The sequence below is a fragment of the Clinocottus analis genome, unplaced genomic scaffold (assembly GCF_023055335.1).
Source record: "Clinocottus analis isolate CAN_PGR_092001 unplaced genomic scaffold, fCliAna1.0.p SCAF_2, whole genome shotgun sequence".
In the NCBI taxonomy this organism is placed as follows: domain Eukaryota; kingdom Metazoa; phylum Chordata; class Actinopteri; order Perciformes; family Cottidae; genus Clinocottus; species Clinocottus analis.
Window position 1 is genome coordinate 10,896,024 of NW_027175931.1, and position 19,613 is coordinate 10,915,636.

A 19,613-nucleotide genomic window follows, 5' to 3' on the forward strand; every position below is an offset into this window, starting at 1 on the left:
CCACTCATTAAGCATCACAACACATCAGAAAAACAGAATAGAAATATACAACAATAATAATAAAATAGATTGTGAGTGAGTGAATGAGTGTGTGTGTGCGCGTCCCTCAGGTTGTGACACAACAGGACATAAGGAGCAACAAGTTGTGCTGTTTCCTTCTCCCAGCACGATTCTTAGTCTGGTAGATTCTTCCAGCTCTCTGAAGCCAGAGATCTTTGAGCTGAGCCGGTCCAGCCACATTTCTCTTGTTTCACTATATTTATTACATCTTAGGAGGAAGTGCATCTCTGTCTCAACCTTACCTGTCAAACAGTGACGACACATTCTGTTTTCTTTTGGCTGCCAAGATTTCTGCTGTCGGCCTTTTTCGATGGCTAATTGATGGTCACTACGCCTGTACCTGGTCAGGGTCTGTCTCTTTAGGGCCTAAATATGCTTGTGATCTGCTGCAACCTTATGAACCATCGTGGCCCCGCAGGTTGTCTGGTTCTGGTCTACTTCCTGTTCCAAGAGTCAGATCTAAACGTGGATAAGCAGCGCTCAGCTTTGCTGCTCCACATATCTAGAACAAGGTCCCTGAAAGCTGCAGGTCTGCTGAGACCCTCAGCTCCTTTAAATCCAGATTGAAGACTTTTCTGTTTGCTGTTGCCTTTAACAGACTCAATTGCTGCATCACGACTGCATTTTATTTCTTAAACTGCACTGCAACTTTTATTTTGCTTTTTGACTGTTTTCTTAACTGTTTTTAAAATCTGCACTATGTTTTGCTTTTAATGGTTTTATGTGAAGCACTTTGAATCGCCTTGTTGTTGAAATGTGCGCTACAAATAAACTTGCCTTGCCTTGTGTTTGAACTGTGACAACTTTTACAAGGAGTATTACATGATGGACTGATAAAGCTCACAAAGTTTCAGTCGTTGTTTTATTATAAACAGAAAACTTGCCTTTACGTGGCAGTCATAGTATTTAAAAAAAACACAAGTTACATTCATGTATTCAATTCACATTATCCCACATCATGTCATACAAACTGCAGATGACAAGAGATTGCGTTGCAAATGGTAAATCAGGAGTGCCATTGGCATTTTAGGAACAGTCTATAATGCCTACAGCCTCTTGTATTGTCAGTAATTGGTCCAAAAATAATGCCGAAATGGAATTAGTCAAATCATACAAAATATTTTAACAAAAGGGACGATAGATCTGACTTCACACCACCCACCATCAATAATGGACCGGTCACAACTCTGCCCTGTAAACCTTCAACAACAATCAATACCAACATTTTGACGGCAACAAATAAAAAAAAGAAAATGAAATTACAAAGCCTTATGAGGATATTATGGTCCTCTTATACAACATAAATCAGTTTTATTAAAATGACAAAAGGAAAGGGAAAACCTGCTATGGATTATGTGTTGGTGGTGACTGTAATGTGCCTCTGATGGAAGACTGGAATAAGCCCTATCAATAGAACAAATAACTGGAATAAAGCTGTGTTTTATCAAGCCTGACTGGAAAAATACACACCACTTTCCTTAATACAGAACACCTTCTTTATATGGCTCTGTGAGAAGTGGCTCATATACAGAAGTATTATTAAATGGTAAAAGCTTTTTAACAACAGAACAAAACATGGTGTCGCTTCCAATACACTCTTCATTCACGCAGCATGTGTTGAATCAGTTGCATGCAATAAAGCACAGTGTTATTTTATCTCCTTCACAGCTTGGCCCACTGAAAGCACAACATTTTAAGACATGAACGGTGGTTGAATATCAGCATCGGGGAGGGCACTTGCGGGTTACCATGGCAACAAAACCTGAGACTCAACGTGGCAAAACAGGTGCATCTTTGTGCCAAAACAGGACTGTGACCATGTCCCAAATCCACACTGTAAACTTATTCTAAACTAAATTTGAGTGTTTTGTGTGTTTACAGATGCCCAAAAAAAATATTCTCCCACAATGCAATGCACAAAGGAGATGCAGGAGCTGTTCACAGCTGTGTGGATGGTGATGAACCCATTCTTATACATTAGTGGCATTTTACTATTGAAGTCACGACAGCATGAGTATTATGTTATTTCCTATTCCCTCAGTTGAAACAGTTAGGTATGTTAATTTCTTATATGCCAGACTGCAAAAAGAGTATACTATAAAGATATATAGTCCAATGTGTATACAGCTGTTGATTGTCAGATGGAATTGGGACACAGTATGCGTTTTCTTTAGCATTTCTTTTCTAAACAGTTCTCAAAAAGTGCACAGATCTGAAACCAAATGTTAAGAAGATAAGTTTGATAGTGTTCTCTACTTTAGGTTATCAATAAATCCCACAAATCTTAATAAATTCAGTTCCAATAATAGATTAATATTATTGGCTAGAATTGTCAGTGATGTCAAAACTTTCCCATTTTCACCAGTTTGCACTGTTTGAGTAACACTTTTAGAGATGTTGTTAAAGATTTACATCTTCAGCAGAACTGAAAAAGGCTTGTGGCTGAGTGCCACAGTCAGCATAGAGAAGCAGGAAAGTAACAGACTGACTAACATGTTTTTACTTATAAGCTTATCATGGGATTTGTTGACAGCAAGAAACATTTACAGAATTGCCAGACTTACGCTTTAACACAATCTAGTACAAGCACAGGTCATACATCATAGCGTCAGTGGTGGTAAAACTTTAAGTATGGATACTGATAGTGTAGTCGGCCCTCAGATCCACTTCTGTTGGTCACTCACAAGTACACGTCCATAGTGTTGAGGATCATGTGCCGACAGAGCGGGCAGTTCTGTTGATATATGGGCTGCGTCAACAGGATGTTTGTGCATTCTTTACACAAGCAGAGGTGCCTGCATGGCAGCAGCACCACCGTCTTGGTACAGTCCTGACAGATCACACACTTCTTCCTGTCCTCCTGCTCCTTCAACAGAGTCAGCAGATTCTCAGCGGGTAGCAGTTTACTGTTCTTGCCTGAAGATGACTGCTTCTTTAGTGGTCTGTCTATGCTTGATGATGGGAAAACTAAGTCCAGCAGCTCCTGGTGTTCTCCATCTCCTGCTCTTCCATCTGGTGGGTCCCGCCTCTCCTCTCTAGGGTCGCCATCGCCGCCTACTCTTCTGTTGTTGTCCCTGCTAAGATGTGTCCTCAGAGCTAAATGTAGCTGGCTGCTAAGTTGAGACAGCTTCTGCCAAAGTCCTCTCTCTAGCAGGCAGAGGTGAAGGAATATTCTTTGCAGACGCTGCATGGCACCACGTAAAACATGTGGGGCGTTCTGCAAGGCTGAGTTAAGGCAGTGGTAAACCTGATTAAGTCTGTGCACAGCAGGAAAGAAGTTAATGTAATCTCCAATTCGCACAGCGGCCTGTCGAGTCAGCTCTGGATTCAGGTAGACGGTGGTAGTTAGAGCAATAGTAACAGTGAGCAGGAAACCGTAGATGTTCAATATGAAGATGCTGACAAACATATGAACCAACGAGGCCAAAAAGTCCAACATCAGTTTACAGGGTGACCACAGGAAAGCCGAAGTCCCGACCAGGCTGCTGTACAGAAAGGTGAAGGAGGTCAGCGTGAGCTCCAGCACAGTCTGCAGCGGGCTGGAGACCGTCTGCCACACACTGACCACCACTGTGTAAATGTTCTGGGTGGCAATGAGTGCAAAGTTGACCACAGTGTTAGTGAAGTAGACCACCAGGCTGACAGCGATGCCACATCCCTCCAGCACTGACAGCAGACCTCGACACAGGTGCTCCTTCCCCCGAAGCAGGAAATGCATGGACAGGTAACCCACCATCTTCAGGCTCTCGAGCAGCCCCTCCAGAGCCAACACAAAGCTTCCCATCATGGTCACAGTACTGTGGGCGACGTTGGTCGTCGCCTCTGCCATGGACATCAAGCAAAACACGGTCAAATTACCCAACTCCACCACCGAGTGGAGGAGAAGGGTGGGCAGGCTGGTTATAAAGGCGGTGACCGCAAGGATGGTCCGCACCACGCTGTGGACGATGAGGAAATTCACGTCCAGTAGTAAGCAGACGGCGTCCAGGCATTTTCCTACAGTGGCGATGACAAAGTTCACCAAACCCATGATAATGTAGCTTTGCTTCAATGCGCCAAGATTGTCTTCACTGCAAAGTCCATGTCTTGTTTATTTGTTCGGGGCGAGATACTCAGACGATAGTTCACGCAAATGTTACATTATGCTGCTCGTTGTTTCAGACGGGACAGGACACGATGGATAGTTCCGTTGAATGGAGGATACAGTTCATTTTCATATGTTCCGAGAGTTTGGTCGGCTGAAATGACGCGCTAACATAGTAAACACATGCGTTATCGTGGCGGATGTTTAGTTTCAAACTAGAGGCAGACACTTCCGTTTATTTTCCGGGTTACACGTTGGCTTTCAGTTTAAAAACATGCCCCAAAACATTTGACTAGTTAAATCGTTAGTTTACAACCTGTCTTATTTGTTAAATTGACCGGAAAAAATCAAGAAAGAAGGAGAGAACACACAAAAAGCTGTGACATGTTTACCGTCTTGACTATGGCCGCCATGTTTGTTTTGGTCGCAGCAGCTGACCTCCTCCAGCTCTTTCCGGTGAGATTGCCCAATCACAGACGTCACTGACCCGTCAAGGAATTAAAACGTTTTATAAAATATAAAATAAATATAGAATAAAAAGCTATTAAAATACTATAATATAAGTTAAACAAACATAATATTTATAGTAATGTATATAAATACAAGTAAAAGTAACCGTTGGCTTGTTTAATTATCCAACCGTATTCATGAAAAAAGGAAGTCGAGAGCGGAAACAGCTCGCCTTCAAAGTAAAAGTCAATTGAAGGAGGGCTAAATTAAATAAATAAACCATTACACAAAACAATAAGCACAACAAGTGTCATGCTATATACTAATTTAAAACACTAACAAACTTGCCAAAACTGACACTGTTCATTATATAACGTAAACAATGGCAATCTCTCTCTCTCTCTCTCTCTCTCTCTCTCTCTCTCTCTCTCTCTCTCTCTCTCTCTCTCTCTCTCTCTCTCTCTCTCTCTCTCTATTGTGTGGCACATTGCTGGACTTGCCTGACAAAGAAAGCCTGAGAAACACTCTGATAAGCTGCAAATTAAACATTCTACAAATATTTAAGCCTCACTTATGCCAATTCATCACTGCTTTTTCTTTTTTTTTTAGAAAGGAAGAAGTGAAAATTTCCTTGTGGTGCACGTTCCATTCCTTTGGTAATTGACTGATGTGATGGAAACCATTGTGCAGATTCAGAAATCAAACTCAATACAATGGCTATAATTTTTTTTCACACCTTTTGTTTTTTTCACCAAAACCTGTAAATCACTTGTGTGTGAGAGAATCTCTCACACACAAACTCTCTCACACACACGCTCTCACACACACACCTTAACACAAACAGAGAGTGATTGCAGTCAATTTTTAGCCATCACAAGGGTTTTCCAGTTTTCCAAATGTCATTCCTTTTATATTAACACAATGTCACTTGTTGAGCCATACTCTCCCATTACCTAAGCTACTTTATGACAATGAAACACAAAAAAGCTTTGTAATCCTGAACAATATCAACAGTATTTCCTTCCTTCCCTGTGCCTCATCCTCCCCATCTGAGCTGTTCAACACTAGCAAAGGGAAACTCTGTCTGATACCATCATGGGAAATCCTGTTCTGAACCTTTGGACACTTGACAGCATTTGTTTAAGCACTTAATGACACAACAGGGATATGTAGGAGCAGTGCAAGAAGCTATAAAAAGTCTTATGCATTTCTTTGTGTCCGTCAGAGAGCAACCAGCTCCTTTTATGGTCGCTAACCTTCCGCGCAGTTCTTTAGCATGGCACTTGTCAGTTTCCTTTGTTTGTTTTCTGGTCGACCAAATCCTTCCTCTGTAAATGACGAGGTTACAAAGGCTTGCTTTCATCTGAAACTGTCTGTGCCCTCCCAAGGAGTGTCCACAATTGTTTTGTCTACTTTAACTTAAGAGTGTTTGTATTGATATCCAATGTCATAGACATCTATATTTTATGAAAGAGGCCTCTCATAACAATGATGGAGGCTATTCAGTGGTTCCTCTTAACTTTTTGTTGGCTCACAACATCCATAGCTTCCACAAAGTGTGTATCTTCCGGATTTATCAGCAGTCTTGATGGTGCTTGCATTCACATTCACTCCATCAGCAAGAGTTGCCGGCAGCCTGAGAGCACCACTCCAGCTGAAACAGCAACTGGCCATTTGTCACCGATGACAAACCCTGAAATCCATCTTAAACAAAGACCTGGAGGCTGTCTTCTCAGAGATGTTTACTTGGAATGCAAATAAGCAAACAACAAACAAATCTAAGAATAAAGGGACAAACAACACGTAGGAAACAAGAGCTTGCACAGGAGGAAACGGAGACAGCAAGACAAAATAACCCTTTGAGGCGCTTCCTACAAAGATCTGAGGGCCCACAGATGACTGATTTACAGCAATTAGACTCCTCACCCGCTGGGTTATTTGCACCCTTTAAAGAAACTTGAGCATCAGACCTGCGCTTCCACCTCTTTGTCTGCTCTTTTTATTTCTCAGCAACAACTCTATACTGCACTGTGAGTCCCATATGAAACAAAAACAAACATATTAGTGCAAACATAGCCACTTGTCTTCCAAAATATCTCTAATGTAAAGTTAAATGTAATTTATAACGTCAGAAAATGGAGAGTAATCACCACTCATACAGTTTCAAGCTCTTTTTTGAGAGAATAAAATATAAATGTCACTATTAAAAGATTTACTAAAAAACTATTGCTAGATAAGAGTGCTGGTATTCAGCTAAATGTTGATTATGTTAAAAAGACAAAACAAGAAAAGGAACATAATGTCTTAATTAGTTAGATTTAAAGGTGCTAGTGACTTTGTTACCTTTAGCCTGTCTGGCCATTCCCCCTATTTCTTTGACTTATTGGCTGTATAGGTTCATAATTAGATAATATAGTATAATCAATCTTCTTATCTAACTCTTTGAAACCAATTAACTATATTTCCCTTAATCTTAATATACAATTTAAAAGGTCTAAAATTGGAATTGTGAGTGGCAGAACAGTGATACTAGAAATATAGGGTGGCCATTGCCAATTTAATTTCTGCATTCAATCATTTCGGGACGTCAGGATGATTTTCAGATTTTTCCAGATTACATGTATATACATTGATAATGTTAAATCAAACAAAATGTCTTCTAATAATTGGAGGTAAACTTTGACTCATTGTCCACTATACAAAGTGACCGAACCATTTTTGTGCAGACCTGTCTCCACACAATCTTAATAATCTGTCATTGTGGCTGTGACTTGAGATTTTGTGTTGTGTTCCCAGACTTTGTGGTTAAATTTGGGATGTAGAGTTCGGATCATCTGATTCAATGATGACTTTGGCTGCCAGCCAGTATACTCGACACACATAAATTTACTTTCAGAGTACATCTGTGTGAGTGTTTGGGATTTTAGGTAGGCGGCCGACCAGTAGCTTCTCTGGGAAAACACAAACTCCAAACAGCAGAAATCGCTGGAGTGCAGAATGGTTCAAGACCCAGAGCAGGACCCTGCATTCCTCAGAAACCCGCCGCCTCGAACCCGCAGCCTCTATTACGCGCTGAGCAGAAGAACAAGGGACGGATGGAGGTCTGAGAAAGAAGGTGGGAAAATGAGGAGTGGAACAAAAGACTGATTTCAGAAAAAGATAGACTGAAGATTTTATTGATGTGACTCAGAAAGACATGAATAGGATGACTAAGACTGTGGAGGTCACTCAGCATGACATTCCTGTTCTTTATGATGTCTTCTCAGGACCTTGTCCGTGCATCTGCAGGATGTTCTTGTGTTTGCAGGCTGAAGTAGCAGCTTCCTGTTTCATGACTCATTATTTCTGGAAAACGTATTTTTATCTCAATCATAAATCAAATTGAAGTCTAAACTTGCAAACAGCCAAGCACTTTTAAAAAAAACAAAACTTTATGGTTTTATGGCTGCAACAAACAATTATTTACAGAAAAACATCTCCAAAAGTCTGAGTCTAAATAACCCCCAAATATTGACGTAGCGATTTGACAAAGAAACAATACGTTCTCACACGTGAGTCACTGATGATTGAACATTTGGCATTTCGGTTTTAAAAAAACTGTACTGAAACAATTAGTCACCAAAAATAGTTGCAGATTCATTTTCTGTCTTCTTCAACTAATCAATTAAATCCTTTATACATTTAGCTTCAAACAACTCTTTACATGTGGGAAGCTATTTTTTTGTTAGGTTATACATTGCTCCAAACAAGGAAAACAAGTTGAATTACTAAACTGAAGTCATTAACCTTATTTATTCATCTTCCTTTTCTCTTCTTCTGAATACCAAACTCTTCCCAGGCTGAAACACTGAAGAAACATGTCAGTGGGTGGATTTATTATGATGAATGCCCCCTATTACATATAATCACCATGGAGAAGCAACGTTCAAATTTTGGCCCATGTAGATATCAAAGTGTCTCTTTGTCACAATCCTTGCTGTTGTGACGGAGTTTAGCAGAAATTCAAATATCTCTCCCACTCTTCCCCCGAGCCCCCTCACCATACCAATGCATGCTCGAAAGCCCCCCGTCCTCTGGAGCAACTCGGACAATAGCCGTCTCTCATGCCGGGCAGACTACCCCCCCCAAAACAGCTTGCTCTCGGGTCCGGTCTCAGTGGCTTGGAAAGAATGACATCTTTTCCTCTTTCCTTCCTAAAGAATTTCCTCAGCCCATGAGCACAGCACTGTGAGCCCTGTTGAGATAAACAGACCTATGTAATCATCAATCACAAAGGGGGTGCATGGTGAGGATGCTCAAGGCAGGGCAGCAGGAGTGGAAACTCTAAAGGAGCCATGTTCAGGGGTAACCATGAGTGTGAATACTCACAGTAGAGACACAGTTGATTATCTGATGAGAGGCTTATAGTTCAATGAAATACTTGTTCATTAAATAGCCTATACATTGTTGGTGTGCGACTGCTCGTTTCCTTTAAGTAAATAGTTAGTCATTACTTTCTTGCCGAGGGCCGGATCAAAAGATATCTTTCTCTTGTGTGTAGTATAGAGGTACAGCTGTTAGCTTAGCATAAAGAATGGAAGCAGAGGGAAACAGCCTCGCTCTGTCCTAAAGCAATGAATCCACTCTGAAGCTGCTTACACTACTTTATGATTACAATCCCAGTAATCCGAAATAATATACAGTCATACTAAACTACATTTATCATCACTGGCAGGTTGATGATGACTGTTTATGTGTCAACAATGACCTGTTTACTACCGTTACTATTAGTAATGAAGAAAATCCCACAAATATCTTCTTATAAAACAGTGAATTGGATTAAATGATATCTAACATGTTAATTAGTGGGTTATAGAGGTGCTGTAGGTGGATTTTGTTGCTAGTTAACAATGTCAGACTAGCTGCTCGCCTCGGTTTTTAGCTAAGCTAACCTGCTGGCTGGGTGGAGTATCCATATTTTCATCTAATCTTTTGCCAAGAAAACAAATAAGCTTATTTCCCAAAATGTTGAACTATTTCTTGAATTAAGCCAAGTGCAACCAATTGTGAATACTCCCAGGACAGAAAAAGGACATACTTATTTTATAAATTACTCATAATCTAATTTAACCATTTAGAGAAAAATATGTTATGATTGTGTTAGATTTTGAAACATGCTCTGATTGTTTTAAGGCTTTGCAGTCCCTGGGAACTCCGTGGGGGAGGCGGTGCTGCTTTTCCTGCTCCTATTTTCCTTTTTTAGTCTCATTCCCAAAACCATTTCCTCCTGATATTCCCAAATGCCGTATCCAGGATGTATCACATTAAATAAAGGGTGAAAGGGGGGCATTCTTAAAAATGGTCAACTTGGGATTTTAAGAGGGTTTCTTGGGAAAAATACTTCGACCAATTTTATATTTTAACTTACAGGACCTTACATCTTGGACCGCGCCCGATTCACACATATGCAACCTTGAAGGTTTGTCCATAATTCACTGATGCAGAGTGGGTGAACAATGTAGTTGTTTTGAGAACAGCTCGTGTTCTGCTATCGCTACATACCATACGGGCTGTGCTTCACCACAAAGGAAATGAAAGCATCAACACGATAGTTTACACCCTTATTGCCATTCATACATAATCACTTTTAAAAAAAAGCATGGATTGACTGGCCTCGGTCGACATACTGTCCAACTTATCACGCATATAATAGACCTTCATTGAACAACATGACATTTCTCTCATGTCTACATGTAAAGCATGCTAAGGGTCAAACAATTACAAGAGTTCCCTCTTTATGGCAGCCATACAGAGAGGATGTTGTGTGGATTTACCTACAACACCAGACCCAATTAACACTACTTAACAGTAGAAAGAGAGAGAGAAATAATGTGTTCTCAGTATCAACCTCATATTTCCATCAAAACAGAGCAACAGTGTTCTTATCTCCACCAACAAATAACCTCTGATAGCTTGAGGACGGAAGGAAAAACAGAACACCAGTGATATCTGGTGAACAGAGGGTGTTTCGACTAAAAGCACCCATAAAAGCAGACACAGTGCTTTTCTGCCTCTTTGTTTTATTATCTGAAAATAAAGAACTGAAGAGAGATACTCATAAGAAAATAGTAGGTCTACAGGAAACATGCTTATTCTTTGCACGGAGTTAAAGAGTGATAAATATATGTGTTGAATAAATATGAAGTGTTGAATGCAAACAACAAGCCTGGCTGTGTGAACACTTCTCCCCTCTCGATGACAGCCAGCTTCTCACTCCTCCAGCGTGGTCGTTTAGGTCAGGTAAAAAGACAACATGATAGACAAGCCAATGGTTTCCTAAAACCCGCCCCTAGTATGTTGTGATGTAAAGAAAACAAGCTTGAATGTTGAGATTACACTTCTTTATGATTATAAGAAAATTGAGCAAAGCAATGATTTTCTACCCAGGTCCTTCATGTTCTTTGCCAGGCTGTGGATCAGACCAGGATTTTAATTATTTTAGAAAGGGGATGTTTTTTCTATTGTACAAAAATCTTGCCTGATACGCCACAGACTTCTCTACTTCACACGAAGGGCTTTCCCATTTACAGCGCGAGCATTTCTCTCATGGCCTCTTTATTTAGGTGCCACCAAATAAAAATAAATAAAAAGCGTATCTGAAAAAACCACAATACTTCAAATAGCAGTCAAAGGGTTTACAGCACAGCAGTTCCCATATTATGATAAACAGAAAGATAATATTCTTGAAACATGATAATGACCAAATGTCCTGATCCAACCAGAATTAAATAAAGCTCATAATGTAAATAAGTCATTATGTGCTCTTCTTTTCCAGGTATTTAAAACCACAACCACTCGGAAAAGACAGAGACAAAACCACAACATGCTCCCCCCTTCTGTGAAAGTGTTTCTTCCTCTGAGGACCATCACTGTCCAGCTGATTGTGCTCTGCTGTAAGGAGCAGGCCTCGTCTCCACTGTGGACTCCTTCTCAGTAGTGACATTGGACTCACGGCCTGCTCCTTCCTATGCGGCTCTGACCTGCACTCCCAGGCAATCCACTTGGCAGGGACATTCAGATCAGATGGCACACATGGTGCTCCAGCAGTAAAGGGTACAGAGATCAGTGTGCATGACACATCTCCCAGTCTTTGATCTGCGTCCAGCTGCAAAGGCTGTGATAATTCACACAGGATCAAATAATACTAAAATTAAACGATTGTTTTAACTGTCCCGACAGTTTGAGGTTTTATTACCGTCCGTCTGTAAAAAGTTTGGGGAAGTGTTGTATTGTTTGTAATGCACATTGGCCCCTATGGTCTGCTGCTCGGGCAATTATGGGCTGGATTAAGTTGAAGAGTATTTTTAAACTACCCTCAAAATATGTGTTTGACCAGCACAGTTCATTAACATGCGATAGACCGGAGACTTGTCCAGGATGGACCTTGCCGTCGCCCAACGACAGCTGAAATCGGCTCCAGCGCCCCGCGACCCTAAACAGGATAAGCGGTTTGTATAATGGATGGATGGAGTTCAGTAACGTTTCAAAATCATCAAAGACTAATGAAAGATACTTTTTTTTTTCATTTGTTGTGTCTTTGGTTTTTGTGTCTGTTTAAATTGCGTCTTGTTCTGTTTGGTAAAGTCTTACGCTTTTTAAATATATTATATAGATTAAAGCAGATTATTCAGGTAAATTCAGAGTCACAGATGTATATTGTATGTATGTCGGCTGATGCATAACAAGAAATTGCAGGACAGAAATCTCAAAGATATGTGGGAAGTCGTTTAGAAACAACATACTTTTTTCCCTCAACTGTCACATATTTCTGTTACAATTCTTAAATAACCACATTTCGGGAGCCCCTACATTTTTTTATATGAATAATGTGTTTAGGGAAGAATAAAAACTTATAGGTCCAAATATCATCATGAAACTTAATTTGTTACCCTCAAATATGGATATTGTGTCATCATTAACATTTAATAAATTGTGCTTTAGCTATCATTAACACATTAAGTTGTTTTACTCATCTAAAATCTACTACACTGTATTTACTGAGAGGTTCCTTTGTATACGTCTACTGAGCGACCCTCCACTTTGTGGCAGTCATAGGCAGCAGACCTTAAAACAAATATATGTTGTTGACTTATACCAAGCAAGCAAACACTTGGTCTCTGACCAGAGTCTGAACAGCACCGTATCTTGTGTCATTTTCCGGCAGCCCTCTGGCACTCTGGAGAATTTGTTTTCATTACCGTCTTACAGTTTGGCAATAACTGTACTGCAGTTATCCAAACCCCGATAGTCAAAACCCTGTTTAGTGTTGAGTGCTGCTATAAGTGCAGTTCAGCATCATGTCAATGATATGATGTCCTCTGGCAGGCAGCATTTGTTTTACATGGTTTGTGTAGGGAGAGTCAGATTTAACTCCATATCATGTTTATATTAAGCTTGGCATCCATAGCACCAAGATGGAGTCATTGTCACAGGTCTGAGAAGGGGCGCAATGTAGATAATTATTATCTTTGAAACAATTCTTGATGGAGAACAAAATTCAGTTAGAGTAGAGCGTACTGATATGTTGTTCAGCTGATTTGTTCTGCTTGTGAATTGTTTTAAGGTTTCTGACAACTTTGTGTCAAATCTTAAGCTCCCCGTTAGATTGATGACTAAATGATCAATGATCACAGTTTGACATATAACATGTATGGTATTATTGATTAAAATACGCAAAAACAACTCTCTAGCTTTTATCCAATTTTGATTAAGATAAAACATAAACTCTGATGAGTGCACACACAATATGTATGACCTCACATTTATCCGGTTTAGCCGAACACCAGTGAGTAAAGCAAGAAGAAAGAAATTCAAAATAACCAAATCTTGTGTAATAAGTGTGTACTTGTAGGAGCCCATTACTCACTTGAGATTGTTGGCCGGAACTTGTGAATTTTTTTGAACACCTTTCCATTATCCAAAAATGAATTCACTATTTGGACCATGCAGATGCATGTGATACGTGCATGAAAAACTATCAGAACGTGTTTGTGTTTTGACATTTAGGTGCTCTGGTCAGCCACAAAGTGTTAAGTATTTCACCGTTGTGTAGTGAGTTGGTGGCTGAAGACGATTTGGAGCTGCTCCAGTTCACCTGTTCACCATGGAGTGAGTGAAAGTTTTGTTTGTGATGGAGTTAACTTTACTCCTCACAAAAGGTCAAACCCTGTCTCATGTTGATCCTGCGCAACACACTGTTGCAAACAGCAACAGTGTTAATGATGCTATTGAAAGATAGTATCATTAAATGAATCATTAGACAGGTCACCAGGCACATACACTTGTTGAAGGCCTGTAGATTATATGTCCTGATACTAAAAGTTGGGAGTAAGAAGTGACACCTTTTCACACTCAACTACAAATCAAAAACCACTGTTTTAACACTCATGGTTAGTTAGTGTTATTAGTTAGTAAGTTATATTACTCCTGCTGGGGAGATGTACCATGTTGGAGTCATTTAAGAGAAGCTGTAAATAACAACTTCATACTGTATTTTGCTCCAGACCTCCGCCCTCCTGCTGCTCTCACTCAAGTTCCTCCTTTTTTTTTTTTTTTGCACACTGCACAAAATATCCGCCAGTCATTCATTTTAACTCGGGTTCTGAACTCTCGTTAGTCTTTTCATCCAAATAAATGACCCAAAAAAAAAATTAAATATCAGTGACCGAGTTGTTGAAAGCAAATAATGTGTCGAGAGAAATCGTCATTTCTGAACTACCGTGCGCGTGAATGAGTTGTTCAGACGGACATTTTTTACAGCGGCAGGACCTCCCGTCTGCGCCCCTCCTGTCTCATCCGCCTCCCCGCGCGCTGCGCCGCCGCTTCTTCTTTCACACAGTTCTCCAGGAGGACCGGTCCCTGTCAGACTACATACACGCCCCAGCACGGCCAGCTGCAGAACCGACCAACAAACCATGGCTACACGGAGCAATGCTTGTCTGCTCGTCGGACTTCTGGCCCTCTTTCACACCTGGGGAGGTGAGTGCCCGCGAAACGTGTGATTGGCTCCTTGACCCGAGCCACCCGAGGGGTTTGAGCTGTTGCTGGTGTCTGAACCACATGCAGTAAAACAAGCCGAGACAAGTTTGTCATGAGAGTATGAATTGTACAACTGTGTGTATATATAATGAATAATGTTTCTTAATGGGTTTTTTTTCTTAATCTTGCACGAGAATCATCTGCTGATGTCCTGCAACCTATTTTTGGTGGCTAAAGTGGTCCAAGGTCAACTGTTGCCTGCAGAAAAACTTTTTGCGGCTGCTACTGCCACCGAGGTGCAGCTCTTGTGTCCACTGATGGCGACACTGTGCAGCTTCCTCTTGCATACATTACTTTTCAGTAAACATTAAGGTGGTGAACCTCCCAGCCACGGCAGCGCTGTGTTGTTGTAACCTGGGTGTGTGTGTGTGTGTGTGTGTGTGTGTGTGTGTGTGTGTGTGTAGCATTATTCTTCTCACCCATGTCTTTTGAAAGTTTTCACAGCAAGTAGATTTCAGAGGGAAGATACTTGTATTCATCAAAAAAGTATAGAAGACTTAGTAATACTCACTGCAAATGTATTATTATACAATACTAGGTAGTTTTGATTTTTGATTTCTGAATTTGATTGCATTTCCTTTGTAGTGTGGCTGTTTGTAGGTTCTGTGATGGATAAAACTGGTGGAACGTAAACTCATACAAATTATTGAAAGACAAAGTACTGCTTCGTTGTACATACTTTAAACAAACTTGCCGGAACTGCTGGACACCAATTATTATTATTATTATTATTATGTAAAACATTCCAATTTAAATGAACATAATGAGATGTCGTACTTTGCTAATTTCAATGGTGACTTCGCTGCATGTATTTTTAGCCAACGACATCTACATACAGAGGTCCAGTTGTATAGTCGGGGAGCTCTCCGTCTGCTTTCTGTCAGCTCTCGTCTGTTTCCAGCAGTTCTAAAGTAGCTCAGTGCTGCTCAGGCAGCAAACTACACAGATCCAGCTCTCACTGCACAGGTTTAAAGTGTGAAGCCAGAAGAAAAAAGAAAGTTAACCAGTGCATTTGATCATCTATTGTATTGTTAATCAGGGTATTTCGCAGAATAGCTGCGTGAGACTATAATAGATAAGTTGGTTGGCAATTTCTGAAGATTGATGTTTATTTTTAGAAGAGAGCGTGTGAGTAAAGATTTATATGTGGTGTTATGTGGGTGAGAAGGGCACGCCACCTCAGCTATCCACATTACTGTTTCCTTTTGAAGGGCTTTTAAGTTTGTGTTGGTGTGCATTTACTTGTTTGTTTCAAAAGGCAGGTCAATGTGCGCTTTCCACCTCCAACCCTTCCTCTTCCTCAGGCACTCTGTGAGCCAGACTTCCCTTCTGTCTTGACCTCCCAATCTCCCCACGTCTGTACCTTTCCTTATCCCTGTTTGTTCTTGACCACATGAACTTTTCCCCGCCTTGTCCTTGTATTGTGCTGTTCTCCTGTTTAAGTTCAGCTTGACCATTGTCCATGATCTCTTCCAACTCTATCTGCTCTCATCAAGTCCACTTCCTTTTCTCTGCCTCTGGTTTTCTTCAGACCTTGTGCTGCTGCCTTTCACCTCCAATCCATATCTACCCTGACATTCATTGTATTACAGTACCAGCCCTTTTGCCTTTGCCACATTGAGAGCCCCTGAGATGCAATAGAGATGCTCAGAATCTCATATATAGGATCGGTAAACAATTCTGAACATTTTTGCAGATTCACTTTTTGTTAATCGACTAATCTTGAAGTTTCAGCTGAAACTATGCTGTTCTCGTCCCTTTCTGGTCAGTTTTTCTCTCACTGAAAATCTTTAGTGTTTATCAGCTTAAAGATTTGCTGATGTTGGCTGACAACCATTCCGCTTTGCTGGATCTGCAAAGACATTGCTTGAATATATGCGCTTGAATATATGCGTATGACTGCATATGCTGCACAAATGAGTGAAATTATGTTTGCGCCGGATCTCCGTCTTCAACCCCTGATAAGGGGTTGAAGACAACAGAGGAAAGACAACATGCTGTTAGACTGCAGTGGTGAGCCTCGATAAGGATATTATTCACTTCCTGTGACATCAGCTAATCAAGCCGGGCCAAAGAGCAGCCACATTAGACCTCGCTCATTTAAAGGTCATCCATTTTTGCTGTGGCCAAGGCACTGTGCTGCGTTTTCATGTGCTGTAAAGAAAAGATCTGGTCACAGACAATACATGCCCTTGTTGTGTTTCATCAAAAATCAAGGCCCGTTAATCTGGCAGAGCATCAGCCGCGCAGAGCGGGTTTATAATGGATGTCCCTAATATTGGACCTCTTTTCCAGCACATATCCACAGAGAGGATTGTTTATTTCCATACACAAATGAGCAGAAAATAGAGTTTGGAAGTGCTGGATCTTCTTTGAATTATGAACATGTACATATATTGTGCCTATATCTCTTTAAATGAAAAGTAATTTTAAAAATAATACACTTATTCATTGCAAGCATGGGTTAGGGTTAGGGTCACTATGCCCCTCAAACCAGGTCCTTGTGTGGAGAAAGTTCGTCACAGGCATGTGGTGTCTTATCTCTGTCCTGAAATACAGCTGTGGGCTGTTCAAGCGCTCTGTTTATGGGTTCCCATGCAACAGACTTCCCAGGACGCCGCACAGAAAAGGCGCAGTCCTTTCGCTGTATTTGATCTGGGCTGTGACGGTGCAACATCAATCTGGAGATGTCCAAAATTGTTTTGGTCAATTTGCAGTTGTTAGGATTAGTGAAACATAATCCAGATCCCCAGTGAAACTTGGAAAGGAAATGGTACAAAGGCGAGAGAATGTCAGCCTTGTACCATAAAAATAGATTTAAAAAAAAAAATCCAATGCATATCATCTGACAATAGCTCTTAAACATGAGGCTAAGGTTTTGAGTATCTTGGTCTGATTTTGACTGTTTGAAGGATAATGGCCTACTTCCCATCAAAACCCAATCAATCAGGTGTGAACTGGTCAACATTGGTGTTGCGATCTGTCTCTGTTTTAGCATTAAAATGTTAAAGTAATGAATGTGAGTATGTAAATGTGCCCTGATGTTTAAATCAGAAAAAAACATGATCTTGTACAATCTTAAAATTAGAATTTATAAATGATTGTAAGTATCTGAAATTGTTATTTAGTCTATAAAGCCAGTAGCGATTAGATCTTGCTGTCTAACTGACATCACTGCGTGTCACTCAGTCACTTAAACATCTCGGTGGTTTTATACAACACTGAAAGACATTGTTGTAGCGTCTGGTCTGTTTTGACCTGCTTTGTTGTTTTGGCTAATGAGGACATCAAGTAAAATTGTGTGTGCCATTATCAAGTAATCCATACAGTAATTACCACTTGCGGGCTTTAAAATATCACTGTGAGATGATTACTGTCGTAATGCTGTAATAGATATTGGCAGCGATGTGGTTGTTGGTAGCAATGCAGCAACTTTTGTTTGCCAGAGTTTATTTTCTGCAATCCCAAATCCAAGGGAAAAGTCCCATTGGCTCTTTGTATCGGGAAGGATAGTTTGGAGTCGGCCTTCACAAATGTCTTCCCTGTCGTATTTATTATCATTTTTGGCACTGTTCCGTTTCAAGTTCAATGAAAGCTGAAGAGGGAGCTGCATTGGTTTTCGGCTGTTGTTTTTAGTTTTTTGAATGAAACAGCATTTTCATGTGGCGTCTGCCTGCTGAACCATGTAATGGGTTGAGGCGTTGCACTTTGGGAGCATCAATTGTAGAAGCACAGGGTTTCCTTTCACTGTTTGATCTCCCTTTTGATGAGAATAACATCCATTATCACCATTACCTGGGTCAATATAGCAAACAAGTGATGGAAAGGGTGGGGGGCTGTTCCTGGTGGAGAAAGCTCCCAGGACATGGTGCTGTTGTCATCAGGGCCATTTTGTGTGCGTTCAAAGTAGCAGCAAATGATTGTTTGTACAACGTAGCTCTAGCAAAGAAGCAATCTGCAGCCCAGCTTTGTTGAATGATATCTCAATATCAACACTTTTTTGTTTCGCAAAAGCGTGTGGTCTAACACTTGTTTACTGTGTAAAAGGAAGGAAGGGAGTTCATATTCTGCCTCGTTCTCTCGTCTGTTACCATAACAGGGGAAAATCTGCCTTTGTCCAAAAGAAAAATGTTCTTAGTTTTATAAATGTTTACTTGAAATTGGCAAACATCTAATGAAAGTGACCTTGCAAATGCAAACTGCTTTCAGGAATACAGATTTTTCCGATTTATCCGGTTAGAAGCATCTTGCGGCACAGTTTGGTTTTTATAGGAAACACCTCACCAGTGATGGCCAATTGAAAGCCTTAACAGCCTCAATATCTGCCTTGTCTGCAAATGTGCAATGAGGCATTTCATCGGCAAGTCCTATTGGAGGCGCCTCAACACACATTGTACAGTGCACTCTGATGTATTGCTCTTGCATTGACTGCAGGCTAAATTGGTTCATATTAGACAGTTTAAAGATCAGCTTTAGCAAGCACAGCCTCTTCTGTGGCTGTTTCCACTTACTGCTCCTCTCACGGCCTTTGAAGTTCCTTGATCAGAAGGACAGCTGCGTACACCTGGTACAAACGCACACACTCACACATAAGCTCATTGCTTAAAGAATGACCTGTTGTCATCATGTGTTATTTGTGTGTAAAGCAGGGTTACTGTTTCACTGGTGACGAACTGTAGGACCCAGATCAGTGATTACACTTCTGCAGTATGTTCTCTATGCCCATTTGGAGACAAAACCTCTCTGTGGTCATGATATAAATGTTTATAAAGTCACTTTCATTATTTATAGACTGATATATAATGAATTCAATTTGATAAAATGTCTCGCTCTATCTGTTAGTGTCCTGTGTATACATGGCCTCAGCCAAAGTTCGTGGCAGATTCATTTATAAACATACACTTTTTCTAAAACAAGGTTTTACTAACTATGTTGTAAGTCT

At 40.5% G+C, this 19,613-nt stretch overlaps 2 protein-coding genes across 5 annotated transcripts in view; one reads left to right on the forward strand and one right to left on the reverse strand.

Moving 5' to 3' along the window:
* Nucleotides 1–2,668: 2,668 nt before the first annotated feature.
* Nucleotides 2,669–4,556, reverse strand: rnf26 (ring finger protein 26). The gene has a single exon (XM_068584102.1). It carries the CDS (start codon nucleotides 4,088–4,090, stop codon nucleotides 2,741–2,743), a length of 1,350 nt encoding a protein of 449 aa, XP_068440203.1. The 5' UTR covers nucleotides 4,091–4,556; the 3' UTR covers nucleotides 2,669–2,740.
* Nucleotides 4,557–14,469: 9,913 nt separating this feature from the next.
* mcamb (melanoma cell adhesion molecule b) overlaps nucleotides 14,470–19,613 on the forward strand; it is a 31,363-nt gene continuing 26,219 nt past the window's right edge. For all 4 annotated transcript variants that reach the window (XM_068584087.1, XM_068584089.1, XM_068584090.1 and 1 more), the window contains exon 1: nucleotides 14,470–14,611. In XM_068584087.1, coding sequence (XP_068440188.1) covers nucleotides 14,548–14,611 — 64 coding nt within the window. In that variant the 5' untranslated portion in view covers nucleotides 14,470–14,547. The remainder of the gene's footprint in view (nucleotides 14,612–19,613) is intronic.